The sequence below is a fragment of the Salvelinus namaycush genome, chromosome 19, assembly GCF_016432855.1.
Source record: "Salvelinus namaycush isolate Seneca chromosome 19, SaNama_1.0, whole genome shotgun sequence".
In the NCBI taxonomy this organism is placed as follows: domain Eukaryota; kingdom Metazoa; phylum Chordata; class Actinopteri; order Salmoniformes; family Salmonidae; genus Salvelinus; species Salvelinus namaycush.
Genome location: NC_052325.1, coordinates 41,966,644 through 41,991,269, shown reverse-complemented (window position 1 = coordinate 41,991,269; position 24,626 = coordinate 41,966,644). Strand labels below are relative to the sequence as shown.

The window sequence follows — 24,626 nt, the reverse complement described above, 5'->3', positions numbered from 1 at the left end:
CCCCAGGCCTGAAGTGACTTCCTACTGGGTGGCTCCCAGTGTGATTCTGAGACAGAGAGGCACTGTGGTGGAGCAGGGCACCCTAGTGAACCCCGGGACAATGGCCCACATTAACTTCCCCTGCTCCCCCCCTGACTCGACCCTTTCTATCTCTACAGAGGGGCAGAAAGGAGGGCCCCCTGTCCAAGTCCTCCTCTGGAATGCAGAGCGGAGGAGAGGAGGAGCCCGAGGACGACTCTCACACCCCCCTGCCTCCCCCCATGGAGATCATCAAGGACCCTTCGTCCCAGGAGGAGAAGGTATGACACGAGACCCTCTCTCTCTGACACCGTAGTACCTCTTCTACCCTAGCTCACTCTGGAGTAACTTCTAGATGCGTCCAAAATGGCACCCTGTTATGCTCTGGTCAAAAGTATTGCACTATGTAGGGAATAGGGTGCCCTTTGGAATGCAACCTTAGCAACAACAAGAAAATATAACAAAAAAATGTAAAAAGGAATATCTTCCCTTCGGTTAATGGACTTGTGTTCAAGCACCTTATTGGTCGCAGAAAATCTGTTATGTCATTCAGCACAGGCTCATAAGACGTGTCCACCTGCAGCACCCTCCCCTCTGCTGTCTATATGTACAGTACAACACTATGCCACAAACTACCAGATGTGTCTACAGCAGAGTCTGTGTCTGCTGTGCCCTGATCAATGTGAGGCATTATGTACACTGGCTTGGTTTACAGCTGGAAGAGCTGCTGCACTGTGTTTGACCTAACTAACACACTGTTGCACTGTTTCACTTTCACTCTCTCACTTGACTCTATATACAAGATCACACCACACTGACTGTGTCCCGAATGGCGTCCTATTCCGTTTGTAGTGCACTGTTTTTGACCAAGGGCCTCTGGTCAAAACTAGTGCACTATAATTTGGGACGCATACTTTGGCACTAAATTGTCTCTGGCCTACTACTTACTGATGTAGCTCGTGTATAATTCCAATAGCACCTCACATTTCTCCACTAAAGCTTGCCTTTTGTAGCTGCTCAAAGGTCCTGACTAATAACTACCTTTGTCTCCCTGTCCCTGTTCCCTTTCTCCTCCTCCCTGCTACTAACACTCCCTTCCTCCCAAACCGTGCCTTACAGTCCTCCGCATTGCATACTGTGCGTCAGGGCTCCGCCGATGTCCCCAGTGCTGCGGATCTTGTCAGTGCAATAGAAAAGTTGGTCCAAACTAAGATGGTAAGTGCTAAGGTGAATGCAATACAAAATGGCATTGAGCAATTTCTACACTCTTTGCACACTGCTAACAGTCGGTGACAATCTCTTAACCATCTAAACTAACCCTCTGTTTCTCTTGACGTCATCTACTCACTCCAACTTCCGCTTCTCAAAGGCTAACCACTAACCAACCATGTCATGCTGACTGGGAGCCACCATTTTGAGATGCACATCCGATGTTCATGTTATCACGCAGGACAGTTAACACATAGCTTCCTCTCTCAATGTGCTTGATAGAACAGAGGCCGCGTCTCAAATAGCACCCTATTCCCTGTCTAGTGCACTGCTTTTGACCAGGGCCCATAGGGCATAGAGAAGAGGGTGCTATTTGGGACTCAGCCTCTCTTGCCACAAACAGATAAGATAAAGCAGATTAAGTAGTATGGCGTCAGGTGAAAGATCGTGTGATACGTTTCCGAGTATCTAATGCACAGTAGCTTCCTTGTGAAAATTATTATTAAAAAAAATGTTGACCCCTTTTTCTCCCCAATTTCGTGGTATCCAATTAGTAGTTACAGTCTTGTCTCATCGCTGCAGCTCCCGTACAGACTCGGGAGAGGAAAAGGTCCTCCGAAACACAACCCGACCAAGCCGCACTGCTTCTTGACACAATGCCCACTTAACCCGGAAGCCAGCTGCACCAATGTGTCGGAGGAAACACCGTACACCTGGCAACCGTGTCAGTTTGCACTGCGCCCGGCCCGCCACAGGTCTTCCCTGCTGGCAAAACCCTCCCGTAACCCGGACGACGCTGGGTCTATTGTGCGCCGTCCCATGGGTCTCCCGGTCGCCGCCGGCTGCGACAGAGCCTGGACTCGAACCCAGAATCTCTAGTGGCACAGCTAGCACTGTGATGCAGCGCCTTAGACCACTGCTCCACTCGGGAGGCCAAATGTTCGTTAATTTGACAATGTTTTGATCAACTCTCTTTCAGCTTTGTGCACGTGGAGCCATTTCCAAAAGAGCACAATACAATCGAACACTGTATTTGAGATGCATAGACTTATTATGTAGCTCATTAAAGCAGAGTGATCTCCTCATCAGTTCCCTCTCCCTGAGTCACAGCAGTGGACTGTGTGACTATAACCTCTGACCTCTGAGCCCTGGCTTCATATCCTCTCTCTCTTCTCCCTTGTCAGAATCTGGAGCCAGGTGCCTATCCCAGCTTCACCAATTTGACTCCTCCAGAACAGACCAGCCCAGCCCTGCCCAGGAACCCTGAACTGGAGCAGAAGGCCAAAGCTCTGCGTGGACGCATGTATGAGACATGTATCTAAACCTCTGGCTGACTCCCAATTCCCAAAGTGTGCATTTGCGCACTCCCCATCATGGATTTAACAATGGTGGAAACTCCCTCCAGCCAGTGATTACACCAATGCAATGGTTTTAAGTCCATGAAGGGGAGTGTTCAAGTGCACACTTCGAGAGAAAGTTGGAGAATGTGGCACACAAATTAGGGCCCTTGCCTCTCTTGACACTCCCAATTTAAAGTCCCTTTGTTTGTAGCATTACTGTATTTAGAGGTGGTTCATTCTGCAGAGAAATGCTGCCTCCTGTGTGTATTCAGGTCACTGATCACACTTGTCCTTGTCCTCAGGTTTGTCCTCAATGAGCTGGTACAGACGGAGAAGGACTATGTCAAGGATTTGGGGATTGTAGTAGAGGTGAGTTGAGAACAATCTCGTTCTAGCAGGGGACTATTCAGCCTCGAAAGTGTGGAAGGAGCGTGAGAGAGAGGCAACAGTGGTGTCCTAGTAACAGTGGAGAATGTGACCAGTCACTGCTCTAGTTTTAGAAGATAAATCTCCAAGGTATGCGTCCCAAATGGCACCCCATTCCCTATTTAGTGCACTACATTTGACCAGAGCCCTATGGGCCACTATATAGGGATTAGGGTGCTATTTGGAACGTATCCAAGTGTTTGGTGTTGGAATAGCAGCCAGGCTGTGTCCTTGTTGTCGTCCTATTTGCATTGTGTCCTTTGGTAATCATGTCAAAGTCACAGAGAAGCTCTCTGACTTATGACCATATTTATGTGCAGTTCAGAAAACCTCATTTGAGTATGGTTTTGTCTTACATAGTGAGATAAGGGCATAGGGGTTTTCTCACGTCCAGGGCTGTGTCCCAAATGACAACATATTCCCTATATAGTGCACTATAGGCCCTGGTCAAATGTAGTGCACTAATTACGGAATATGGTGCCGTTTGGGATGCAGTCCATGAATTCAACCATATGTAGTAATCCTATTCTCTTTTTCCACCACATGATACTTTTACACTGCTGATTATTGTCGGACTCTCATGTTTCCCTTGACGAGTCATATCAAGTCCACGACCTAAATTCGGTCAGATTATCATTTTTTTCCCCTTGTAGGAGTTCATGAAGAAGATGGAGGAGAAGGGAGTCCCTGAAGATATGAAAGGAAAAGACAAAATGGTTTTTGGGAATATTCACCAGATCTACGACTGGCACAGAGAGTAAGTCGTTTTCCAGTCTGCTGATTGTGTGTGTGTGCAAAATGCCACCCTATTCCCTACGTAGTGCACTACTTTTGACCTCAATGTGAATCTGTTGCTATCAATTGATCAAATCACTTTTTGTAAAGGAGAATATGTGTAATTCAATTGAGGGTTCATATAAATTATCATAATATGACATAACATATTTGGTAGTTGAATAACATTTGGGGAAATCGGATCTAGACTTTAATTTCCTTATTTATTATTATTATCATTAAATATCCTGCCGAAAAGATTTCATGAGTATTGTTAAGCTATGTCCAATTGCAGGAAATGTGCTTCAAAACAACATTTTGTCAATTTTCCTCAAATTAAACAAAATCAAGCTGGGGATTTTTCAAATGTGAAAAAGGTAGTGTGGGGATAAATGTTGGGAACCCCTGGTAGAAGACCAAACTTAGGCATGTAGTAGAATATACCACTATTTTGGCTTGTCTCATAACCATACACAGTGATTGAGAGAATGTTTCCTCCCACAGTTTTTTTGTTGGTGAGCTGGAGAAATGTCTTGAAGACAACGAGCACCTTCCTGAGCTTTTCATTAAACATGTACGTGACTTGTGTCCCATTTGTTGTCCGGGTGAGATGATGGGTGTTGTAGAACTTCAGGTTAGACACATTTAACAACCATGGGTGACGACCAAAACATTCGACAACCATGGGTGACGACCAAAACATTCAACAACCATGGGTGACGACCAAAACATTCAACAACCATGGGTGACGACCAAAACATTTAACAGCCATGGGTGACGACCAAAACATTTAACAACCATGGGTGACGACCAAAACATTTAACAACCATGGGTGACGACCAAAACATTTAACAGCCATGGGTGACGACCAAAACATTCAACAGCCATGGGTGACGACCAAAACATTTAACAACCATGGGTGACGACCAAAACATTCAACAACCATGGGTGACGACCAAAACATTCAACAACCATGGGTGACGACCAAAACATTTAACAACCATAGGCGACATACTGAGGCTTTAAAAGTATTATTCAGACATTTTCAACCATAGAACTGGAAAATAAATATACTAATACTGTGGCTCCTTTTGAACAGGAGAGGCGACTACACATGTATGTAGTTTACTGTCAGAACAAGCCCAAGTCTGAATTTATCGTCGCTGAGTACGACACATTTTTCGAGGTGAGCTAAACCACACTTCTGAGAATTCTTGAGCAGTCTGAGAACGGCTTTGCATAAAATATATATTTTTTTGCATTATAAATAAGCCAAATCCTATTTGCATCTAATTCTACTTTAGGGCCTACAGCAAGAGATCAGTTCAAGACTGGGCATAAGTGACTTTCTCATAAAGCCAATTCAGAGAATTACCAAGTATCAGCTACTTCTAAAGGTAAGGCTAACATTCTCAACTCCAGCCTACAAGGAACCCTGTAACATGCAAGTCTTAGATATACTCGATTTACACCAAACGTTTCATTATTTTTATTGATGCCCTATTAATTACTTAACTCTTTTTATTTGTATCGTTCTTCAGGACTTCTTGAAGTATAGTTCCAAAGCAGGACTAGATTGCCAAGAGTTGGAGGTAACAGAAACGATTTGCGATTGAAGCTATACAGTATGTGTTGTTTAGGGTTTCCCAAAATACTTGTTTTTTTCTGAAATCCCATTTGGAAGATTCATGAAATCTGTAGGGAAAAATTCAGACATCTTCCTGATTCCAGGAAACTTTCAACTAGGATTTCTGGAAAGCTTAGGCTTTTGTGAAAGTTACTGGACGTTTGTAACCTTAGTTGTTGTGTTGTGTATCCATCATCATGGCTATATCTACTTCAATGCTCACACCATTCTTAATGTGTTTACAGAAAGCAGTTGGTTTAATGTCCCAGGTCCCCAAGCTGTGCAATGACATGATGAATCTTGGCAGACTACAAGGCTATGAGGTACTGTACATTTTCATGTCCTGTATTTATTTAGCCAGGATATTCCACTCAGTAGCAATTGCCACTGTTTCCCAGGGAGTCAATAAAGGCGTATACATTAAATAGAAAACAGCGCGATATGATGTAATTTGTTATGTCATACGTGTACAGGAAGTTAGCGCTGTGATTTTAGGTTTGTTTCAATCCATGCTCAGCTTGTGAACAATTAGAAAAATGTACTAAGCTGTATTATCTGTTTTATTGGACAAACAGGTCAGGGCTTAGTCTGTTTGTTCCTCCACAGCCATAGTGAAAGTCACTTTGACGACACTCAAGACTAAATGAAATCTCTGACCTCTAAGATAAGCAAGGATTTGCCTTGTCTGCTGTAACAGTAGGGAGATTAAAGCACTGTTTGACAATGGCCTGGGCTACGTCCCAAATGGCACCCTATTCCCTATATAGTGCACTACTTTTGACCAGAGCCCTATATGGGTGCCGTTTGAGACGTAACCCTGGTCTCAGACCAAGTGTCTGCTGTTACCTTTATGACCTGGTGAGGAGAGAAGGGGCTGATGGACCGTGTAATACCCCTGTGTTGACAGACAGACTGGGGGGGATGGCCGACTCTGCTTTATTCTCCAGCGTTGATAGACGTTGAGTCAAATCAAATCAAACTTTATTTGTCACATGCGCCGAATACAACAAGTGTAGACCTTACCGTGAAATGCTTACTTACAAGCCCTTAACCAACAGTGCAGTTCAAAAAGAGTTAAGGAAATATTTATTAAATAAACTAAAGTAAAACAATTATGAAAAGTAGCACAATAAAATAACAATAACGAGGCTATATACAGGGGTACCGAGTCAGTGTTCGGAGGTGCAGGTTGGTTGAGGTAATGTATATGTTGTTAGGGGTAAAGTGACTATGCATAAATAATAAAGAGCGAGTAGCAGCAGTGTACAAAACAAATGGGGGGGGGGGGGTCAATGTAAATAGTCCGGTGGCCATTTGATTAATTGTTCAGCAGTCTTATGGCTTGGGGGTAGAGTCATTTAGGAGCCTTTTGGTCCTAGACTTGGAGCTCCGGGGCGCTTGCTGTGTGAAAACAGAGAAAACAGTCTATGACTTGGGTGACTTAAATATTATGGGCTTTCCTCTAACACCACCTATTATATAGGTCCTGGATGGCAGGAAGCTTGACCCCAGTGATGTACTGGGCCGTGCGCACTACCATCTGTAGCGCCTTACGGTCAGATGTCAAGCAGTTAACATACCAGGTGGTGATGCAACCCGTCAGGATGCTCTCGATGGTGCACCTGTATAACTTTTTGAGGATCTGGGGACCCATGCCAAATCTGTTCAGTCTCCTGAGGGGGAAAAGGTTTTGTCGTGCCCTCTTCACGACTGTCTTGGTGTGTCTGGACCATGATAGTTCGTTGGTGATGTGGACACCAAGGAACTTGAAACTCTCGACCCGCTCCTCTACAGCCCCGTTGATGTGAATGGGGGGCTGTTCGGCCAGCCTTTTCCTGTAGTCCACGATCAGCTCCTTTGTTTTGCTTACATTGAGGGAGAGGTTGTTGTCCTGGCACCACATTGCCAGTTCTATGACCTCCTCCCATTAAGCTGTTTCATCGTTGTCAGTGATCAGGCCTACCAGTCATAACTGAACCTGTGCGTGTGTGTGTGTGTTTGCGCGTGTGTGTTCCTGTTCCGTCCCCCAGGGTAAGCTGACCAGCCAGGGTAAGCTGCTGCAGCAGGAAACATTCTTCGTGACAGAGCAGGATACGGGCGTTCTGTCGCGCAGCAAGGAGCGCAGGGTCTTCCTGTTTGAGCAGATCGTCATCTTCAGCGAGCTCCTCCGCAAGGGCTCGTCCACGCCGGGCTACCAGTTCAAGAAGAGCATCAAGGTGAATAACGTCAACCACGACCACAATCAATAAGATCAGGGCCCACATTCACAAAGCGTCTCAGTGCTGACCCCACTTATTCATTATGATTAAAAGGCCTAGATCAGTACCTTCTCCTAATAGAGCTGTCCTGAAAACTATTTCCTATTTCCTACTTTTGCGTTGATAATGATTTGTGCATTGATGGGTTAGCATGCTTGTTTCATTGTAACAGGTGAGCTACCTGGGCTTGGAGGAGCATGTGGACAATGACCCGTGTAAGTTTGTGCTGTCGTGTCGAGGGTCGGCTGAGCGCTTCACCCTGCAGGCAGCCAACCTGGACATTAAGCAGGTGTGGGTCCAACATGTCAGCCAGGTCCTTGATGCCCAGAGCAACTTCCTGTCTGGTGAGAGAACGTCCTGTCTGACAAATCAAATCAAAATGTATTTGTCACGTGCACCGAATACAACAGGTGTAGACCGTACAGTGAAATGCTTACTTACAGGCTCTAACCAATAGTGCAAAAAAGGTATTAGGTGAACAATAGGTAAGTAAAGAAATAAAACAACAGTAAAAAGACAGGCTATATACAGTAGCGAGGCTATAAAAGTAGTGAGGCTACATACAGACACCGGTTAGTCAGGCTGATTGACGTAGTATGTACATGAATGTATAATTAAAGTGACTATGCATATATGATGAACAGAGAGTAGCAGCAGCGTAAACAGAGGGGTTGGGGGGGGGGGGGGGGGGGCACACAATGCAAATAGTCCGGGTAGCCATTTGATTACCTGTTCAGGAGTCTTATGGCTTGGGGGTAAAAACTGTTGAGAAGCCTTTTTGTCCTAGACTTGGCACTCCGGTACCGCTTGCCATCAAACACCTCTACTGTCATTAGCCAGCTCTAGGGTTGCAAGATTCTAGTAATTTTTCCAAGATTCCCAGAAGAATTTCAAGAAATCCAAGTAGGAGTATTCCAGAATTCATGCTCATTCACTTCTGATTCAGGTAATCTTCCAACCAAGAATTCTGGAAAACCTGGAAAATTTGGGAAATGTACTTGAATTTTGCAACCCTAGCTTGATCAAAACCTGTTTAATCATAACTACAGCCTCAACACAGAGTAATACTATGTAATTTTCACCTCTATCATGGTCCTCATCTGTCTGACACAGAATACATAGGTATTATGTGGCTTATCTGCCGTTGACTAGTGTGTGTAACAATTGACTATCTCCACAGCCCTGCAGTCTCCTATTGAGTACCAGAAGGAGAAGGGTAGTTCTCACTCCCTCACCAGAAACCCATCGGGCAGCCGGCCCCCTAGTTGCAACAGTAGGCCCCTCTCCTCCTCCTCTGTGGGGGCAGAGAAGCCACCCCTGGCGGGACCGGGACGGATCCCCACCCCTCTCGAGCTATCTACCTCCAACGGTAGCCCCTGCTTCGACCCCACGAAACACAGTGAAAGCTACGACTCCACCAGGGTGAGTCCAGTCTAGTTAAATCTAGTCCAGACCACACCAGTCCAGATCACTCCAGTCTAGTTCAGTTCTGTCCAATGCCAATTGCCAGGACACACCCAGGTCTTAGTGTTACCCCCCCCCTCTCAGAACTCTAGCACTGCAGAACTAAGGAGGTTGGAACATTGCAGGTGTGAATTCAGGCTATTATTAGTTCTGAAGGCTGGCCTAGTTTTACTGCGTTTCAGCAGGAGACAACGTGTTCAAACTTGCTGACAAGAAGAACTGAAGTCAGAGTTAAGGAATTGACTCAATGTACTGTATGTGATGACTCAGGCCCTTTTGAAAGGATCGTTATTTGAATGTGTTTACAGGTTTGTATCAGTGCTGTGATTTCCACTGTCATAATATAATCGTCTTCCTTCCTGTACCTCCACACCCCTCCCCATCCCCTCCCCACCCCATCCCCTCCCCACCCCAGCAGCACGACGGCGGATGTAATGGCATGTCCTCCACAATGATGGTGACTCAGGACTACAGTGCACTGAAGGAGAATGAGATCTGTGTGATCCAGGGCGAGATGGTGCAGATCATGGCCACCAACCAGCAGAACATGTACCTAGTTTACCGGTCTGCCAACAGCCAGTCTCCTGCAGCCGAGGGCTGGATCCCAGGCCACATCCTGGGACCCCTCACTAAAACGCTCAAAGACAGTGCTGCTGACGCAAGCATCAAGTAAGTGTCCCGTAAGCCCTGCCACCACACCCACGGAGCTGCTCTGATTGGATGAGGTGAAAGTTGTCTGCTTCAATCCCTACCCCCAACCCCCTTAATGGGAACTAACTCGGAAATGTTGGACTACACAGGGGTCATGTTTTCTCCCTTTTTTTGTTGTTAATATATGTAAAAGCTTATTAAATAATTCTCTGAAAAGAGCTAAAGGACTTTAGAGAATCATGGCTTCACGTAGAGAAGACGCACAGAGATAATCTTACATCAATGACTGGTCTGGACTTTTATTTCTGTTTCTAACATCGTTTTTTTCTTTACACGTTTAAAAAAGAAAAAAGGCCTGATGGACTGAGGCCTGTTTCTCAAAGTGGAGAAAGTTTGTTATTGTCTATGGCAATTTGTACAGATTGTGTTTTTATTTTATTTTTAGAACTTTTATTTTGTTATTATCAGATATGTTGGCGGTTTACTGTAAACGTTAATTTGGTTTGTTACTGATGCACTCTCTTCAGTACATTCCTGTATGAAGTATTTTGCACTATTTAAGAGAATCCATTATTAATGAAGGCAGGTTGTGCAATATAATGATAGTCACAATGTTAGTCATTGTACTTGTAGCGTAACTAAACATTTTAAATGCATTTTAAATATGTAAAATACAATGTTGACATAAGCATGCATTTGCAAGGCAACAAGTTTAACTTGTTTGCGTAAGAAGAATATCAGTGACATTGTTAATATTGCTAAACTCTGCAGTCCAACTGCACCTTTCTCCGCTGACCATTGCTCTTACAGCATTAGACCTAGATTCCATTCTTATCTCACATTGAGGATAAAATGAATAGTGAAATCAGTTACCAGTTATTTTATAATGTTGATTTTCATTTGTAAAGATCTCTATCTAGTTTAATTGTGGCTTGCCATCCATTTCTTCCCAATGATGGACCGTTTCTAAATCATGGGCTTTATTAAAGTGATCATCATTCTCATGGACATGTCCCGGTGGTGTATAAATACATTGACAAAACACAAACACCACTTCTGGGATCTACATAAAGGAGTGAAGACGTTAGGAGTATTTCAACAGCATTGTATTCACTTTCTATATGATTTGTTTATTTTTACCCGTTTTGTTGACGTAGTCTTATTTTAATTTTGTACTAACCACACCGGTCCTCGACAAAAGTTGGTTGTGTACAAAGCAGCATCATTGAAAATCTCATGACAAAGTAGAGCCATTGAATGGTTGGTCAGACGCAACAAACTATGCTGCTTTGACACACATTTTTTTCTGTTACAAAGAAGGTACATTTCTGTCTCTCTTTCTTTCTTTCTTTAGCTTTCTCTTGATCTCAATCTCACTCTTTGATTTTCTTTTCTTTCAATAAAGTTGGCTAGCCCCCACTCAATCCCCCCTGCACCTCCTCTCCCCTCACTGTGAATAAGCCTGGATTTGACTGGTACATTTCTTGGCACAACAGGAAATCTCTTTCATGGAATACCCTGCGCTCGAGAAAGCGGACAGAAAAGGATATCAATGGCAAGGGTGGTGATGCAAAGGTTGAGAATGGACTCCGTAAGCCCAAGGAGATTCTCAGCACCAAGGTCACTGTCGAAGTGAGTAAGCAGGCGAACGGAGATGGAGTTCTATGACCCTGGCTGCCAATCCCTCACCTGTGTGCCGTGATGTTAATAATCTCCCAACACGATAATCTAACTGCACTGTCTGCTCTCACTTTGGTTTGACTCCCCCTTATGCATGACACTAATGAGTCAAGTGACTTCTTGTCTGTGAATTGTGGTAGTTTTGGTTTTGATTAAGCTAACTTTGGTTTTTGTTCAAATTAACAACTTTTGTTTACATTAATACCACTGTGAAACCACCATTTTGATAGCTTCATGGGTTCCAGGACATATGTTATCTCCTAAATGAAAGTCCTCATTCCAGAGCATGGGTTTAGCATGACGGTATTATAAGCTGTTCACTTGGCTGTTCAATTGAAACACACTGAAACTGGATCTCACTATACAGTGAATCATCACTCTACACACAATACCCCATAAGGACAAAGCGAAAAACTGTTTTTTTTTATCTTTGCAAATGTATATAAAAAAAACATACCTTCAGTATTCAGACCCTTTGCTATGGGACTCGAAATTGAGCTCAGGTGCATCCTGTTTACATTGATCATCCTTGAGATGTTTCTACGACTTGATTGGTAAATTCAATTGATTGGACATGATTTGGAAAGGCACACACCTGTCTATATACTGTAAGGTCCCACAGTTGACAGTGCATGTCAGAGCAAAAACCAAGCCATGAGGTCAAAGGAATTGTCCGTAGAGCTTTGAGACAGGATTGTGTTGAGGCACAGATCTGGGGAAGGGTACCAAAACATGTATGCAGCATTGAAGGTCCCCAAGAACACAGTGGCATCCATCATTCTTAAATAGAAGAAGTTTGGAACCACCAAGACTCTTCCTACAGCTGGCTGAACGGTCAAACTGAGTAATCGGGGGAGAAGGTCCTTGGTCAGGGAGGTGACCATAAACCAGATGGTCACTCTGACAGAGCTAGAGTTTCTCTGTGGAGATGGTTGTCCGTCTGGAAGGTTCTCCCATCTCTGCAGCACTCCACCAATCAGGCCTTTATGGTAGAGTGGCCAGACGGAGTCCACTCTTCAGTAAAAGGCACATGACAGCACACTTGGAGTTTGCCAAAAGGCACCTAAAGGACTCAGACCATGAGAAACAAAATTCTTTAGTCTGATGAAACCAAGATTGAACTCTTTGGCCTGAATGCCAAACATCATGTCTGGAAGAAACCTGGCACCATCCCTACGGTGAAGCATGGTGGTGGCAGCATCATGCTGTGGGGATGTTTTTCAGCAGCAGGGACTGGGAGACTAGTCAGGATCGAGGGAAAGATGAACGGAGCAAAGTACAGAGAGATCCTTGATGAAAACCTGCTCCAGAGCGCTCAGGACCTCAGACTGGGGCGAAGGTTCACCTTCCAACAGGACAACGACCCTAAGCACACAGCAAAGACAACTCAGGAGTGGCTTCAGGACAAGTCTCTGAATGTCCTTTAGTGGCCCAGCCAGAGCCCAGACTTAAACCCGATCGAACATCTCTGGATAGACCTGAAAAAAGCTGTGCAGCGACGCTCCCAATCCAACCTGACAGAGATTTGAGAAACTCCCCAAATACAGGTGTGCCAAGATTGTAGCATCATACTGCTTCAACAAAGTACTGAGTAAAGGGTCTGAAATACTTATGTAAATGTTATATTTCTTTGTGCAAACATTTCTAAAAACCTGTTTTTGCTTTGTCATTATGGGGTGTTGTGTGTAGATTGATGAGAAAAAAAACAATTTAAAACATTTTAGAATAAGGCTGTAACGTAACAAAATGCGGAAATAATCAAGGGGTTTGAATACTTTCCAAATGCACTGTACATTACATTATCTTTCTGTATCAATATACAGTATCAGTGCATTTCAAAGTAAACCCATATCAATTCCAAATGATGTTATGCTAAGTCTGCCAATCCAGCTATCGTCTTAAGCATGTTAGAGTACATTATATTAATTTGACAATTATGACCATTCAAAAAAATCACTAAGTTTGCTTGCAAGTTTGTTCTCGTCATGGGTTGTTTTAATATTTATGGCACTACCCCTACACTCCCAACATCAAATATTAACTGAAAAAGAGACCTACACATAGAATTACTTACCTGCTTTAGTGTGTTGTTAATTATCTTGTTAGATTGCATGGTGTCAGCTCTATAATTTCTATGATTTAATGTAGCTACATTTTCCAGCTCATCCAATATGTATATATTGATACATTTACCTCCAATAGGCTCAGTTGTTCCCAAGCAACTCTACGTTGCAGATTCACTCTTTATTTTCTTACATTCAAGCCTTCCCACATACTATATGCTGGATTGGACCTCTAGCCCTTATCCCCATAGGCCATCCAAGATAAAACAATTAGTTACCTTGCACTGTAGGTGTATGTATCCAATCCTTTCAGATATACAGGAATGCTTGGGGAGTATGGGCTATGGGATGACTTTGGAATTCAGCACAAGACATATTCTCTGTCTTTAGCACTATATTTCCTAGTAAGCACAAATCCCATATCAACAACCCATACACAATTAAGTGATAATGCCCCTAGAAGCTGGTGTTTGGAGAATATATTGGCACGGGTGCCAATATATCCTATTCTCTGGCATTATCACTTTTATACAACAGGTTACCAACATATTCAAATAATGATTGACATATTTTCATAAAAAAATTTACTTTGAAGAATTTATTCATACTATTTCATCCTTCCACAAGACATAGTCCTGACACAAGTCTAGGATTGCTACCCAAACCGGCTGGTCGTTCGTTTGTTCTATCAGTTCGTTTGCTAGAGACGTTCAGTCGTTCAGTCTTTTTGTTCTGTATGTACAGTATGAACGCGACCCAGTCGTTCGTTCTAAATGTTCCATTGCCATACTGGCTGGCAACATTCTTATCCCTTGCTTGCTAGGGAGACAACTACAGCTAATTTACAGTCACATCAAAAAGTGCAGCTAGAATAACAGCAAGGTAGCTATTTGTAAACCTTGCTGTCAGACCGACAGACCGATATTGTTTCAATATTCAAATTCGATCTCCAGCTGTTCAATATTTGTATACACCCAAAACAATGAGCTAATGAGGCGAGATTTTGCCTGGCATAGAAAATGTGCTCTCTCGTCAGGACACTGTTGTTCAGAGGAGCTAGCCAACAACACAGCGGACACAATTACTTCAAATAGAAGCTGGAAAGACTGCAAACTAGCTGCACTTCGTTTTGTTGTACCTTTTTTCAGTTTACATTTTTGTATATATCCATAAAAATAATGCCAGCCGATTCATGATTTCGACTGGCTGAGAAACGCTGCCTGTCTGTCTCGTCCCGACTCCCGTTCATTACGAGCTCATTACTATGAGACAGCTGGAGATTGAAGTTGAATATTGAAACAATGTTGCAAATGTCGGAGAAACCGAAAGCAAGTTTTATACAAATCTCCGCTGTTGAAAACCAAATGTTAGTCTAAAAGAAATGTGAGATAATGTCTAGATGCTTTTTATAGTGGAGATCAAGTTTGTAAATTGCTTGGCTGGGCTGATGGAACAGTGGATTGCACAGTCAGATGGAACAGAGTAAATAGGCATTTTAAGTCATAGATTTAGTCCGGTGGTAACTTGTGGAATAGACACCAGCTGTAAGGTGGTTTTAACCAATCGGCATTAGAGGATTAGACCCACTCGTTGTATAATAGCCTACAAAGAATCCTTGGCCCACATTCAGAAAGCTTCTCTGAGTGGAAGTGCTGACTGAGCTAGTATCAGTTTTGACTTTTCGATCATAATGAATAAGATTGTATGGACAGATCCTACATCAGCACTCATACTCTGAGACACTTTGTGAATATGTGCCCTGACCATGCCTCTAGCTTGGGGACCCCAGGCCTTTGTAACCTCTCTAATTTTGCTTTCTCTCATCCCACACCGCAGGAGTCAAACAGCTCAGAGGAGTCAGATTGCGATGATGAACTCCCCAAAACTAGCATGGAGGTAGTAGTACACGCTGATCTACCGTCATGCATGCTGCCCAGTTGAGTTTCTGTAGCTAACCCAGTGAGCACAAGAAGTTGAAAATGTATTTTCAATATATTTTTCTACCAAGAATACGTATTTGTAACGTCTTTTCAACGTCTTTTGCTCGTAGGGAAGTCTGCATATTAGCAAGAGGAAACTACACAGAGCATCTTAGGGGTTTCCACTGTGGTCAGGAGCATTCTCCCAAAACACCAGGTTCCACATATTGTTGCACTAGCTACAGAGGTTTCATCCATAGAAATATAATCACTAGAACAGACATTCCCATCCAAGTCCATGGTTATGCAATGGGTGGACTGGTGGCCATTTTGAAAATGTACCTATAGAAGTATGGTTTTATCCTGAGCAGGAACCAATTTTTGTTCCTGCTCCTTATCTGATAGCATTTTCTGGATCCAGCCTCAATGAGGCCATGGGTGGAGTTTGTAAATGTATTAGCCACTGATTGGTGCACCATATTAATACATCAGATAAGCACCTGGGGTGTAATCATTAGTCAAGCGTATTGCAACAGAAACCGGAAGATGTTTTTCAACGAAAACAAGAATTTCTATTGGACAAAGTCAGGTAGGTCCCTCACCGTTTTGTTCCGTTTGGTTCCTAGTGATTACACCCCTGAAACACATGAGCAAAAGAAAAACATTTAAAATGCGTCTTTTTGGCTGAAAAGACGTTGAAAATATGTATTTTCAACGTCTTGTGCTCACCTGCATAATTGTAACTCCTCTACAGCCTGTGGACCCCCAGGAACAGTAGCTGCTGCATGAGCAACAACTAATTGGGATCCTAATAAACTAAACCAGCTTGCTCCCCTCTAAAGCTTGCTTGGTCCTGTGTGGCTCAGTTGGTAGAGCATGTCTGGTTCAATTCCTTCAGGGGCAACCCATATTAAAAATAGATACACGCACAACCAACAGTAAGTTGCTAAAATGGCACATACTACTATTGAAAATGCTCTAGTTCCTCCTCAGCTCCAGTTCGTGGTCATTGTATTGGAAAAGCATCCTCCTTTGCCTTTAACAGACTTGACCTATCAGCAGGTGTGTCGTAAAGATGTCCACCCTTTTTGATTTTCAATACAATTGTTCCTATTACATGTCATTATATCCCTAACCCAGTTTAAGTGATATTAAGTAGGTGCTGCATGTGCCACTTGTCTGATCTCAAGCATCCACACGTTCTCTTCTTGTGTAGCAGTGTGGTTTCCATGGAGCATTACTGCAACCTAGTGTTCCTACCTTGGAATAGGTTCATGAATGTGAAAAAAGCCTCTCAACAAACCCCTTGAAGCATGTTACTACTCCTGACCTATCTTCCTTTGCATCCCATGCTGTTTTTTTATTGCGAACAATATTTCTATTATGGGTTTCGTTCAAATGGGTTTTGGAGATTTTTAAAGGCATAGTATGCCTAAATGTCACAAATAAATGTGGGGTACGATGCCCTAGTACAGTAGCCTATATTGAAAATAATGTTTAAATGGTTGTACATAACTGTAACACAGAACTCTCTGAGGTATGTATGTATTCACTTTTCATTTTTTTCATTTTGAATAAGCAAAACGGTGCATATTCCAAACAAGAACATTAGTTCATTCATATTGCCTAACGGCCGTACCTTTTCTTTGCAGATAATGAACCCCAATTTTATACAAGAAGGTAAGATTAACTATCAGAACATAAGCACCTGCATTTCAATGCTTAAGAGTGAAATCAATCACTTAATTACTGATATGTCATGGATCCTGAGTCTGGTTGTCTCTCAAATGGCACCCAGTTCCCTAATAGTGCACTACTTTTGAGCAGAGCTCCATGGGCCCTGGTCAAAAGTAGTGCTCTATATAGTGTGCCATTTAGGATGTAGTGTATATTTGCTGTTAGAATAATGTGGTGTGGTTAGTTGACACTGTGTGTAAATGTATTTAGTGGCTCCAGAATTCCTGATACCACTAGCTGATGTGACGTGTGCATTTGGGGAGACGGTGGTCTTGTGCTGTAAAGTGTGTGGACGTCCCAAACCCAACATCACTCTGAAAGGACCCGATCAGAGCCCGGTAGTCAACAACTGTCGGTTCACTATCAACATTAGGTAAATGGACTATAAGGTTTCTAGTTAGAAGTTCTAGATCTGATCTCCAACTCTGTTCCTGGAGAGCTACCCTCCTGTACAGTTTTGTCTCATATACTAGACGTAACATAGTAAAGATACTCAAATCAGTATGATACTGTATGTTACGTTTGGTGTGGTTACATAAGATAGAAGGTTACTTAATGCAAAAACTAAAAAGGTGGTTGGTCGAGGGTATAACACGAATGTGCAGCAACCAAAAGGTTGAGCGTTCGAAACTCATCATGGACAATTCTAGCTATTTAGCAACTTTGCAACTACTTACTATTTTTTTATCTACATTGCAACTACTTCGCATGTTAGCTAACCCTTCCCCAACCCTTTAACCTAACTCCTAACCATAACCCTTTAACTGAACCTTAACCCTTAACACCTAGTCTAGTTAATGTTAGCCACAATAAATTCCAATTCGTAACATATAATACGAAATGGATGATGGACTTCCACAAATGAATATACAGTGCCTTCAGAAAGTATTCACACTCCTTGACTTTTTCCACATTTTGTTGTGCTTGAGCCTGAATTTAAAATTGATTAAATTTAGATTTTTGGGGTCACTGACGTACATGCAATACTCCATAATGTCAAAGTGGAATTGTTTTGTTTTTTTAAAAATTACAAATTAAGTAAAAATTAAAAGCTGAAATGTCTTGTCAATAAGTATTCAACCCCTTTGTTATGGCAAGCCTAAATAAATTCAAGAGTACAAATGTGCTTAACAAGTCACATAATAAGTTGTATGGACTCACTGTGTGTGCAATAACAGTGTTTTACATGATTTTGGAATGACTACCTCATCTCTGTACCCCACAGATACAATTATCTGTAAGGTCCCTCTGTCGAGCAGTGAACTTCAAACACAGATTCGACCACAAAGACCAGAGAGGTTTTCCAATGCCTTGCAAAGAAGGGCACCTATTAGTAGATGGGTAAAATAAAATGGATGGTGTATCAATACACCCAGTTACTACAAAGATACAGGCATTGTTCCTAACTTAGTTGCCAGAGAGGAAGGAAACCTCTCAGGGATTTCAGCATGATGCCAGTGGTGACTTTAAGTTGAATGGCTGTGAAACAGTAGGAGAAAACTGAGGATGAATCAACAACATTGTAGTTACAGTGCATTCGCAAAGTATTCAGACATTACTTTTTCCACATTTTGTTACATTACAGCCTTAATCTAAAATGCATTAACTAAAAAAAATCCTCATCAATCTACACACAATACCACATAATGACAAAGCGAAAAAGAAAATATACCTTATTTAAATAAGTATTCAGATCTTTTGCTATGAGACTCCAAATTGAGATCGGTTGCCTCCTGTTTCTATTGATCATCCTTGATGTTTCTAAAGCTTGATTGGAGTCCACCTGTGGTAAATTCAATGGATTGAACATGATTTGGAAAGGCACACACCTGTCTGTATAAGGTCCCACAGTTGACAGTGTATGTCAGAGCAAAAACCAAGCAATGAAGTCGAAGGAATTGTCCGTAGAGCTCTGAGACAGAATTGTGTCGAGGCACAGATCTGGGGAAGGGTACCAAAACAGTTCTGCAGTATTGAAGATCCACAAGATCACAGTGGCCTTCCATCATTCTTAAATGGAGGAAGTTTAGAACCACCAAGACTCTTCCTAGAGCTGGCCGCTCGGCCAAACTGAGCAATTGGGGGAGAAGGGCCTTGGTCAGGAAGGTGACCAAAAAAAAACAATTTAATCAATTTTAGAATAAGGCCGTAAGGTAACAAAATGTGGAAAAAGGGGTCGGAATGCTTTCCGAATGCACTGTACTCCACAATACTTACCTTATTGACAGAGTGAAAAGAAGGAAGCCTGTACAGAATAAAAAATATTCCAAAACATGCAACCTTTTAGAGCTGGGTAGCATATCAGGGCGTTCTAAGGCGCTATATTAAGGCTCCAGTCTTTACGGAGGCTTGGGTTCAATCCCATCGCTGCCATCTTTAGTGAGGTTCTTTACGCAAGTCTTCAAAATCTACCAACATTTCGCTACACCCGCAATAACATCTGCTAAATATGTGTATGCGACCGATAAAATTTGATTTGATTTGTTTGCAACAAGTGTGGTGGAATTATTGTAATCAAAAAGGAGAGACTTTTAGATTTCTTCAAAACAATCAAACCTTATTATTTAAATAATGTCTCAATGGCAACAGTGATGAGGCGACTCTGGGATGCTGGCGTTCTAGGCAAAGTTGCAAAAAAAAGCCATATCTAGGACAACCAATAAAAATAAATGATTAAGATGGGATTAAAAGAACACAGGCACCGGATAGAGGAACTCTGCCTAGAAGGCCAGCATCCCGGAGTCGTCTCTTCACTGTTGACGTTGAGACTGGTGTTTTGCGGATACTATTTAATGAAGCTGCCAGTTGAGGACTTGTGAGGCATCTGTTTCTCAAACTAGACACTAATGTACTTGTCCTCTTGCTCAGTTGTGCTCCGGGGCCTCTCACTCCTCTTTCTAATTTGGATAGAGCCAGTTTGCGCTGTTCTGTGAAGGGAGTTGTACACAGCATTGTACGAGATCTTAAGTTTCTTGGCAATTTCTCACATGGAATAACCTTCATTTCTCAGAACAAGAATAGGCTGACGAGTTTCATTAGAAAGTCTTTGTTTCTGGCCATTTTGAGCCTGTAATCGAATCCACAAATGCTGATGCTCCAGATACTCAACTAGTCTAAAGAAGGCCAGTTTTATTGCTTCTTTAATCAGGACAACAGTTTTCAGCTGTGCTAACATAATTGCAAAAGGGTTTTCTAACGATCAATTAGTCTTTTAAAATTATAAACTTGGATTAGCTAAAACAACATGCCATTGGAACAAAGGAGTGATGGTTGCTGATAATGGGCCTCTGTACACCTATGTAGATATTCCATTAAAAATCAGTAATTTCCAGCTACAATGGTCGTTGACAACATTAACAATGTCTACGCTGTATTTCTGATCAATTTGATGTTATTTTAATGGACAAAAATGTTTGCTTTTCTTTCAAAAACAAGGACATTTCTAAGTGACCCCAAATTGTTGAACGTTAGTGTATATCTTCATAGACAGTGAAAAGCTCATATTTAATGCATAATTAAGTGCATGCAACAATGGAGTTTAATAAAATAAGCTTTAGTTATCTATCACACTCCAATGGATCAGCATGGTGGAAATAACTATTTCCATCCCAGAAACTAAAATTAGCATATCTTGTTGGACAAATCCAGGTAGTGACTCCTCGTTTAAGTTAAATGTATTCCGTTGGTGCCTAATGAACATGACCCAAAACAAGCATCATGATTCCACTATTTATAAGGCAATGCCTATAGATCAAATAGATTAGGATCAGTTTCACTCTTCGGATCAGAGTTCACCCTCTCCATTCACCAGGGCATGCTGAGAATAGTGTCAACATCTTTAGTACACAACAACAATCAAAACCATCAATCCATAAAACATTAATTGCTTCACTCGTATAGTTATTAACATACTAAACTCAAATCAGTCCTTCATTTAAAAAAATAATTCCGTTTCCAAATCATAATCAAAACCCATTTAATTATCTAATCCAAATTTACAATGACATTGCTCAGTGATTTAAATGAGTCCCATCACTCAGTCAAAAACCCTCAATTTAACACACATCAACACTGGCAGAATGTACATTTATATTAACGTACAGTATAATTATACTATAATTCTAGTTTTAACTTATCATGATTATAATTACAGATCAGTGTCCTAATGCATTCTTAATCTAAATTTACTATAATTTTATGTAGTGTGTAGACCTCTACAATCAACCTGACCCCTCCCCCCCTCCAGGCACTGATTCTTCTGGCGTCTTCAGATTTACAGTTCAAAGTGGATGACCCATGATAATGTCCCAATTTCAATGTCTCACCTGAGTCGCCACCACCTTTACCACGCATTATGTCTTGTCCATTTGTCAACCAGTATACCAGCAACATAAGAGAAGTTTGGAACAGATTTCTCCCCATGCTCCCTCCACGTGGACTCCTGTCACACTCCTGAGAGAAAAGACATGAGAGAAAAGCAGTTGATAGCTCCGATTGGACACTGCATACAGGGTACTGGCTCGGGATTCAGGTCTCTCGGCTTTTCTTCAGTCAACTAGGGGTTTTGAGGTAAACCCACTGTTCGGTCCAATTATCTCTTCCATGCATTAAGACACAGACTTACGTCACATTTCATGATAACCTCAAGAGAGGACAGATCAGAATAATAGTTTAGTTCAGTTCATTTTTGATTCAGGAAATCCAGACAAGCATTGACTATATGATAAATTATTACTTTTACCAATTATTCTTAATACCAATGTCTGAACATGAGTCAAATAGAATAACACATTCTATTGAATTATTTATTTTCGAATTGGCTTATTCTCCCCATCACACTGTCAACTTCATCTTAGAGCCACAGGATCAGGAAGTTTGACCTATAACCCACCGGGAGAAATCCCAACAATCCAGCAGACCTAATCTGGTGAGATTTGTATGAAAACAGAACAGAACAAACAATACACTCCTTCACATATTACTCCAGGTGTGTAAACTTCAATCCAAAACCTCAGAGGACTGTTACCGCCCCCATGTGAGTAATGTGTCAAATAAAAACACTACTACTGGTCAAAATAAAAATAGAACAATAGAAACACTACCCTTAACTCCATAAAGAACAAAAAGTATACCCATATGGTCATAGGAAAATAGACTTAAGACAGCCAACCCTTAGTCAAAGGCTCTCCTTCACATTGGTCCAAATCACAAATATGGCTAAGAACTATAAACTATATCATAATTATCAATATTACAAATGACCTTCAAATCAGTATTACAAATGACCTTAAATTCATTATCCAAATGGCTTTCCAGTGAGAGTGATCAAACCACACAGGAAAGTCAGGACAGAGGTCATACAAACCCTTCAAAGAAGTATTTCTTACTATATTAGACTTATTAAACAGTCAAACATTTCATTCATTTCGTATCCCAGGTTTACAGTAAATGTCCTACGAAAATAATTTGCGTGTTCAATTAAAACTCTGAAAAGGAAAACTTCAGAAAATTCAATGTCTGTGTGTGCCCCTTTTAACCTCTACTTCCACACAATCCCGGATCCGGGAGCACCCCCATCAGTAAAAAAGCTGACTAGCATAGCCTAGCATAGCGTCACAAGTAAATACTAGCATCTAAATATCATTAAATCACAAGTGTAAGACACCAGATGAAAGATACACATCTTGTGAATCCAGCCATCATTTCTGATTTTTAAAATGTTTTACAGGGAAGACACAATATGTAAATCTATTAGCTAACCACGTTAGCAAAAGACACCACTTTTTTTACTCCACCATTTTTTTCCTGCATAGGTAGCTATCACAAATTCGACCAAATAAAGATAGAAATAGCCACTAACCAAGAAACAACTTCATCAGATGACAGTCTGATAACATATTTATTGTATAGCATATGTTTTGTTAGAAAAATGTGCATATTTCAGGTATAAATCATAGTTTACCATTGCAGCCACCATCACAACTCTCACCAAAGCGACTAGAATAACTACAGAGAGCAACGTGAATTACGTAAATACTCATCATAAAACATTTCTGAAAAATACACAGCGTACAGCAAATGAAAGACCAACATATTGTGAATCCAGCCAATATTTCAGATTTTTTAAGTGTTTTACAGCGAAAACACAATATAGCATTATATTAGCTTACCACAATAGCCAGAAACACAAGCCATTTACCAGCAGCAAAGGTTAGCGATCGTAACAAACAAGCAAAAGATATATAATTTTTGACTAACCTTCATAAACTTCTTCAGATGACAGTCCTGTAACATCATATTACACAATGCATATAGGGTTTGTTCGAAAATGTGCATATGTAGCGGCACAAATCGTGGTTATACAATGTGATTAGTAGGCAAACTTCAAGCAATCTGTCCGGCGCCATCTTGGAGAGGCACCTAATCTAATCGATAACTAATCATAAACTTGACTAAAAAATACAGGTTGGACAGCAAATGAAAGATACATTAGTTCTTAATGCAACCGCTGTGTTAGATTTTTAAAATTAACGTTACTACTACATACAGCGTGCGCTAAAGCGAGACCGCACCGAAATTCATGGCGGAATTATTGTTTAACATTTTTCAACATAAATACGAATTAACAGCATAAAGACTTCTTACTATTTGACGAGCTTCCATCAGAATCTTGGGCAAGGTGTCCTTTCTCCAGAACAATCGTCTTTTGGTTGAAAGATGTCCTCTTCTCCTGTAGAACTAGCAGATAACGCTAGCTATGTGCCGGAGAGGTGTCCAACTCGTGATAGCGCGTGACAAAGAAATTCCAGAAAATCGCAATAAACTGATATAAACTGCTATAAGTCGGTTTAAATTAACTACCTTATGAAGTTTTTAAGACAAAAATCTAATTAAATCAGAGCCGGAGATATAGAACTGCTAAAACGAAAGCTTTTCAGGAGAGCCATGGTGATGTCCCTCCTGCGTCAGGCCCCCCGTTGAAAAGGTCGGACCTTCCGTTCCAAGAGCTTTTATAGTGCCCCAGATGGTGCAATCCACTCCATTCAAATTCTCACCGCTTACTGACACCTAGGGGAAGGCGTATGCAGTGCATGTAGCCCCATAGCTTACATGGGAATTTATAAACTGACCCTAGAACAGAGACCTCGATTTCAGAAATCTCACATCCTCATAGGAAAATTCCTCCAACTCCAGTTCTGTTTCACTCAGAGATATAATTCAAACGGTTTTAGAAACTAGAGAGTGTTTTCTATCCAATAGTAATAATAATATGCATATTGTACGAGCAAGAATTGAGTACGAGGCAGTTTAATTTGGGAACGAAATTATTACAAAGTCCAAACAGCACCCCCTATTGAGAAGAAGTTTTAAGATAAAATGGCACGAAGACAAATGGAAAACTCACTAAACCCAAATGAAATAGTACACTTACAATAAAATCAAACATAGTATTTTAAAAA

General features: G+C 41.6%; 1 protein-coding gene across 1 annotated transcript in view; it reads left to right on the top strand.

Moving 5' to 3' along the window:
• LOC120064441 (kalirin-like) overlaps nt 1–24,626 on the top strand; it is an 80,256-nt gene that overhangs the window by 43,692 nt on the left and 11,938 nt on the right. The window contains exons 4-21 of the mRNA XM_039015021.1: nt 159–299; nt 1,138–1,233; nt 2,412–2,530; nt 2,870–2,936; nt 3,647–3,750; nt 4,272–4,341; nt 4,867–4,953; nt 5,072–5,164; nt 5,309–5,359; nt 5,640–5,717; nt 7,425–7,610; nt 7,825–7,996; nt 8,833–9,074; nt 9,532–9,785; nt 11,264–11,399; nt 15,347–15,406; nt 17,082–17,109; nt 17,377–17,539. Coding sequence (XP_038870949.1) covers nt 159–299; nt 1,138–1,233; nt 2,412–2,530; nt 2,870–2,936; nt 3,647–3,750; nt 4,272–4,341; nt 4,867–4,953; nt 5,072–5,164; nt 5,309–5,359; nt 5,640–5,717; nt 7,425–7,610; nt 7,825–7,996; nt 8,833–9,074; nt 9,532–9,785; nt 11,264–11,399; nt 15,347–15,406; nt 17,082–17,109; nt 17,377–17,539 — 2,147 coding nt within the window. The remainder of the gene's footprint in view (nt 1–158; nt 300–1,137; nt 1,234–2,411; nt 2,531–2,869; nt 2,937–3,646; nt 3,751–4,271; nt 4,342–4,866; nt 4,954–5,071; nt 5,165–5,308; nt 5,360–5,639; nt 5,718–7,424; nt 7,611–7,824; nt 7,997–8,832; nt 9,075–9,531; nt 9,786–11,263; nt 11,400–15,346; nt 15,407–17,081; nt 17,110–17,376; nt 17,540–24,626) is intronic.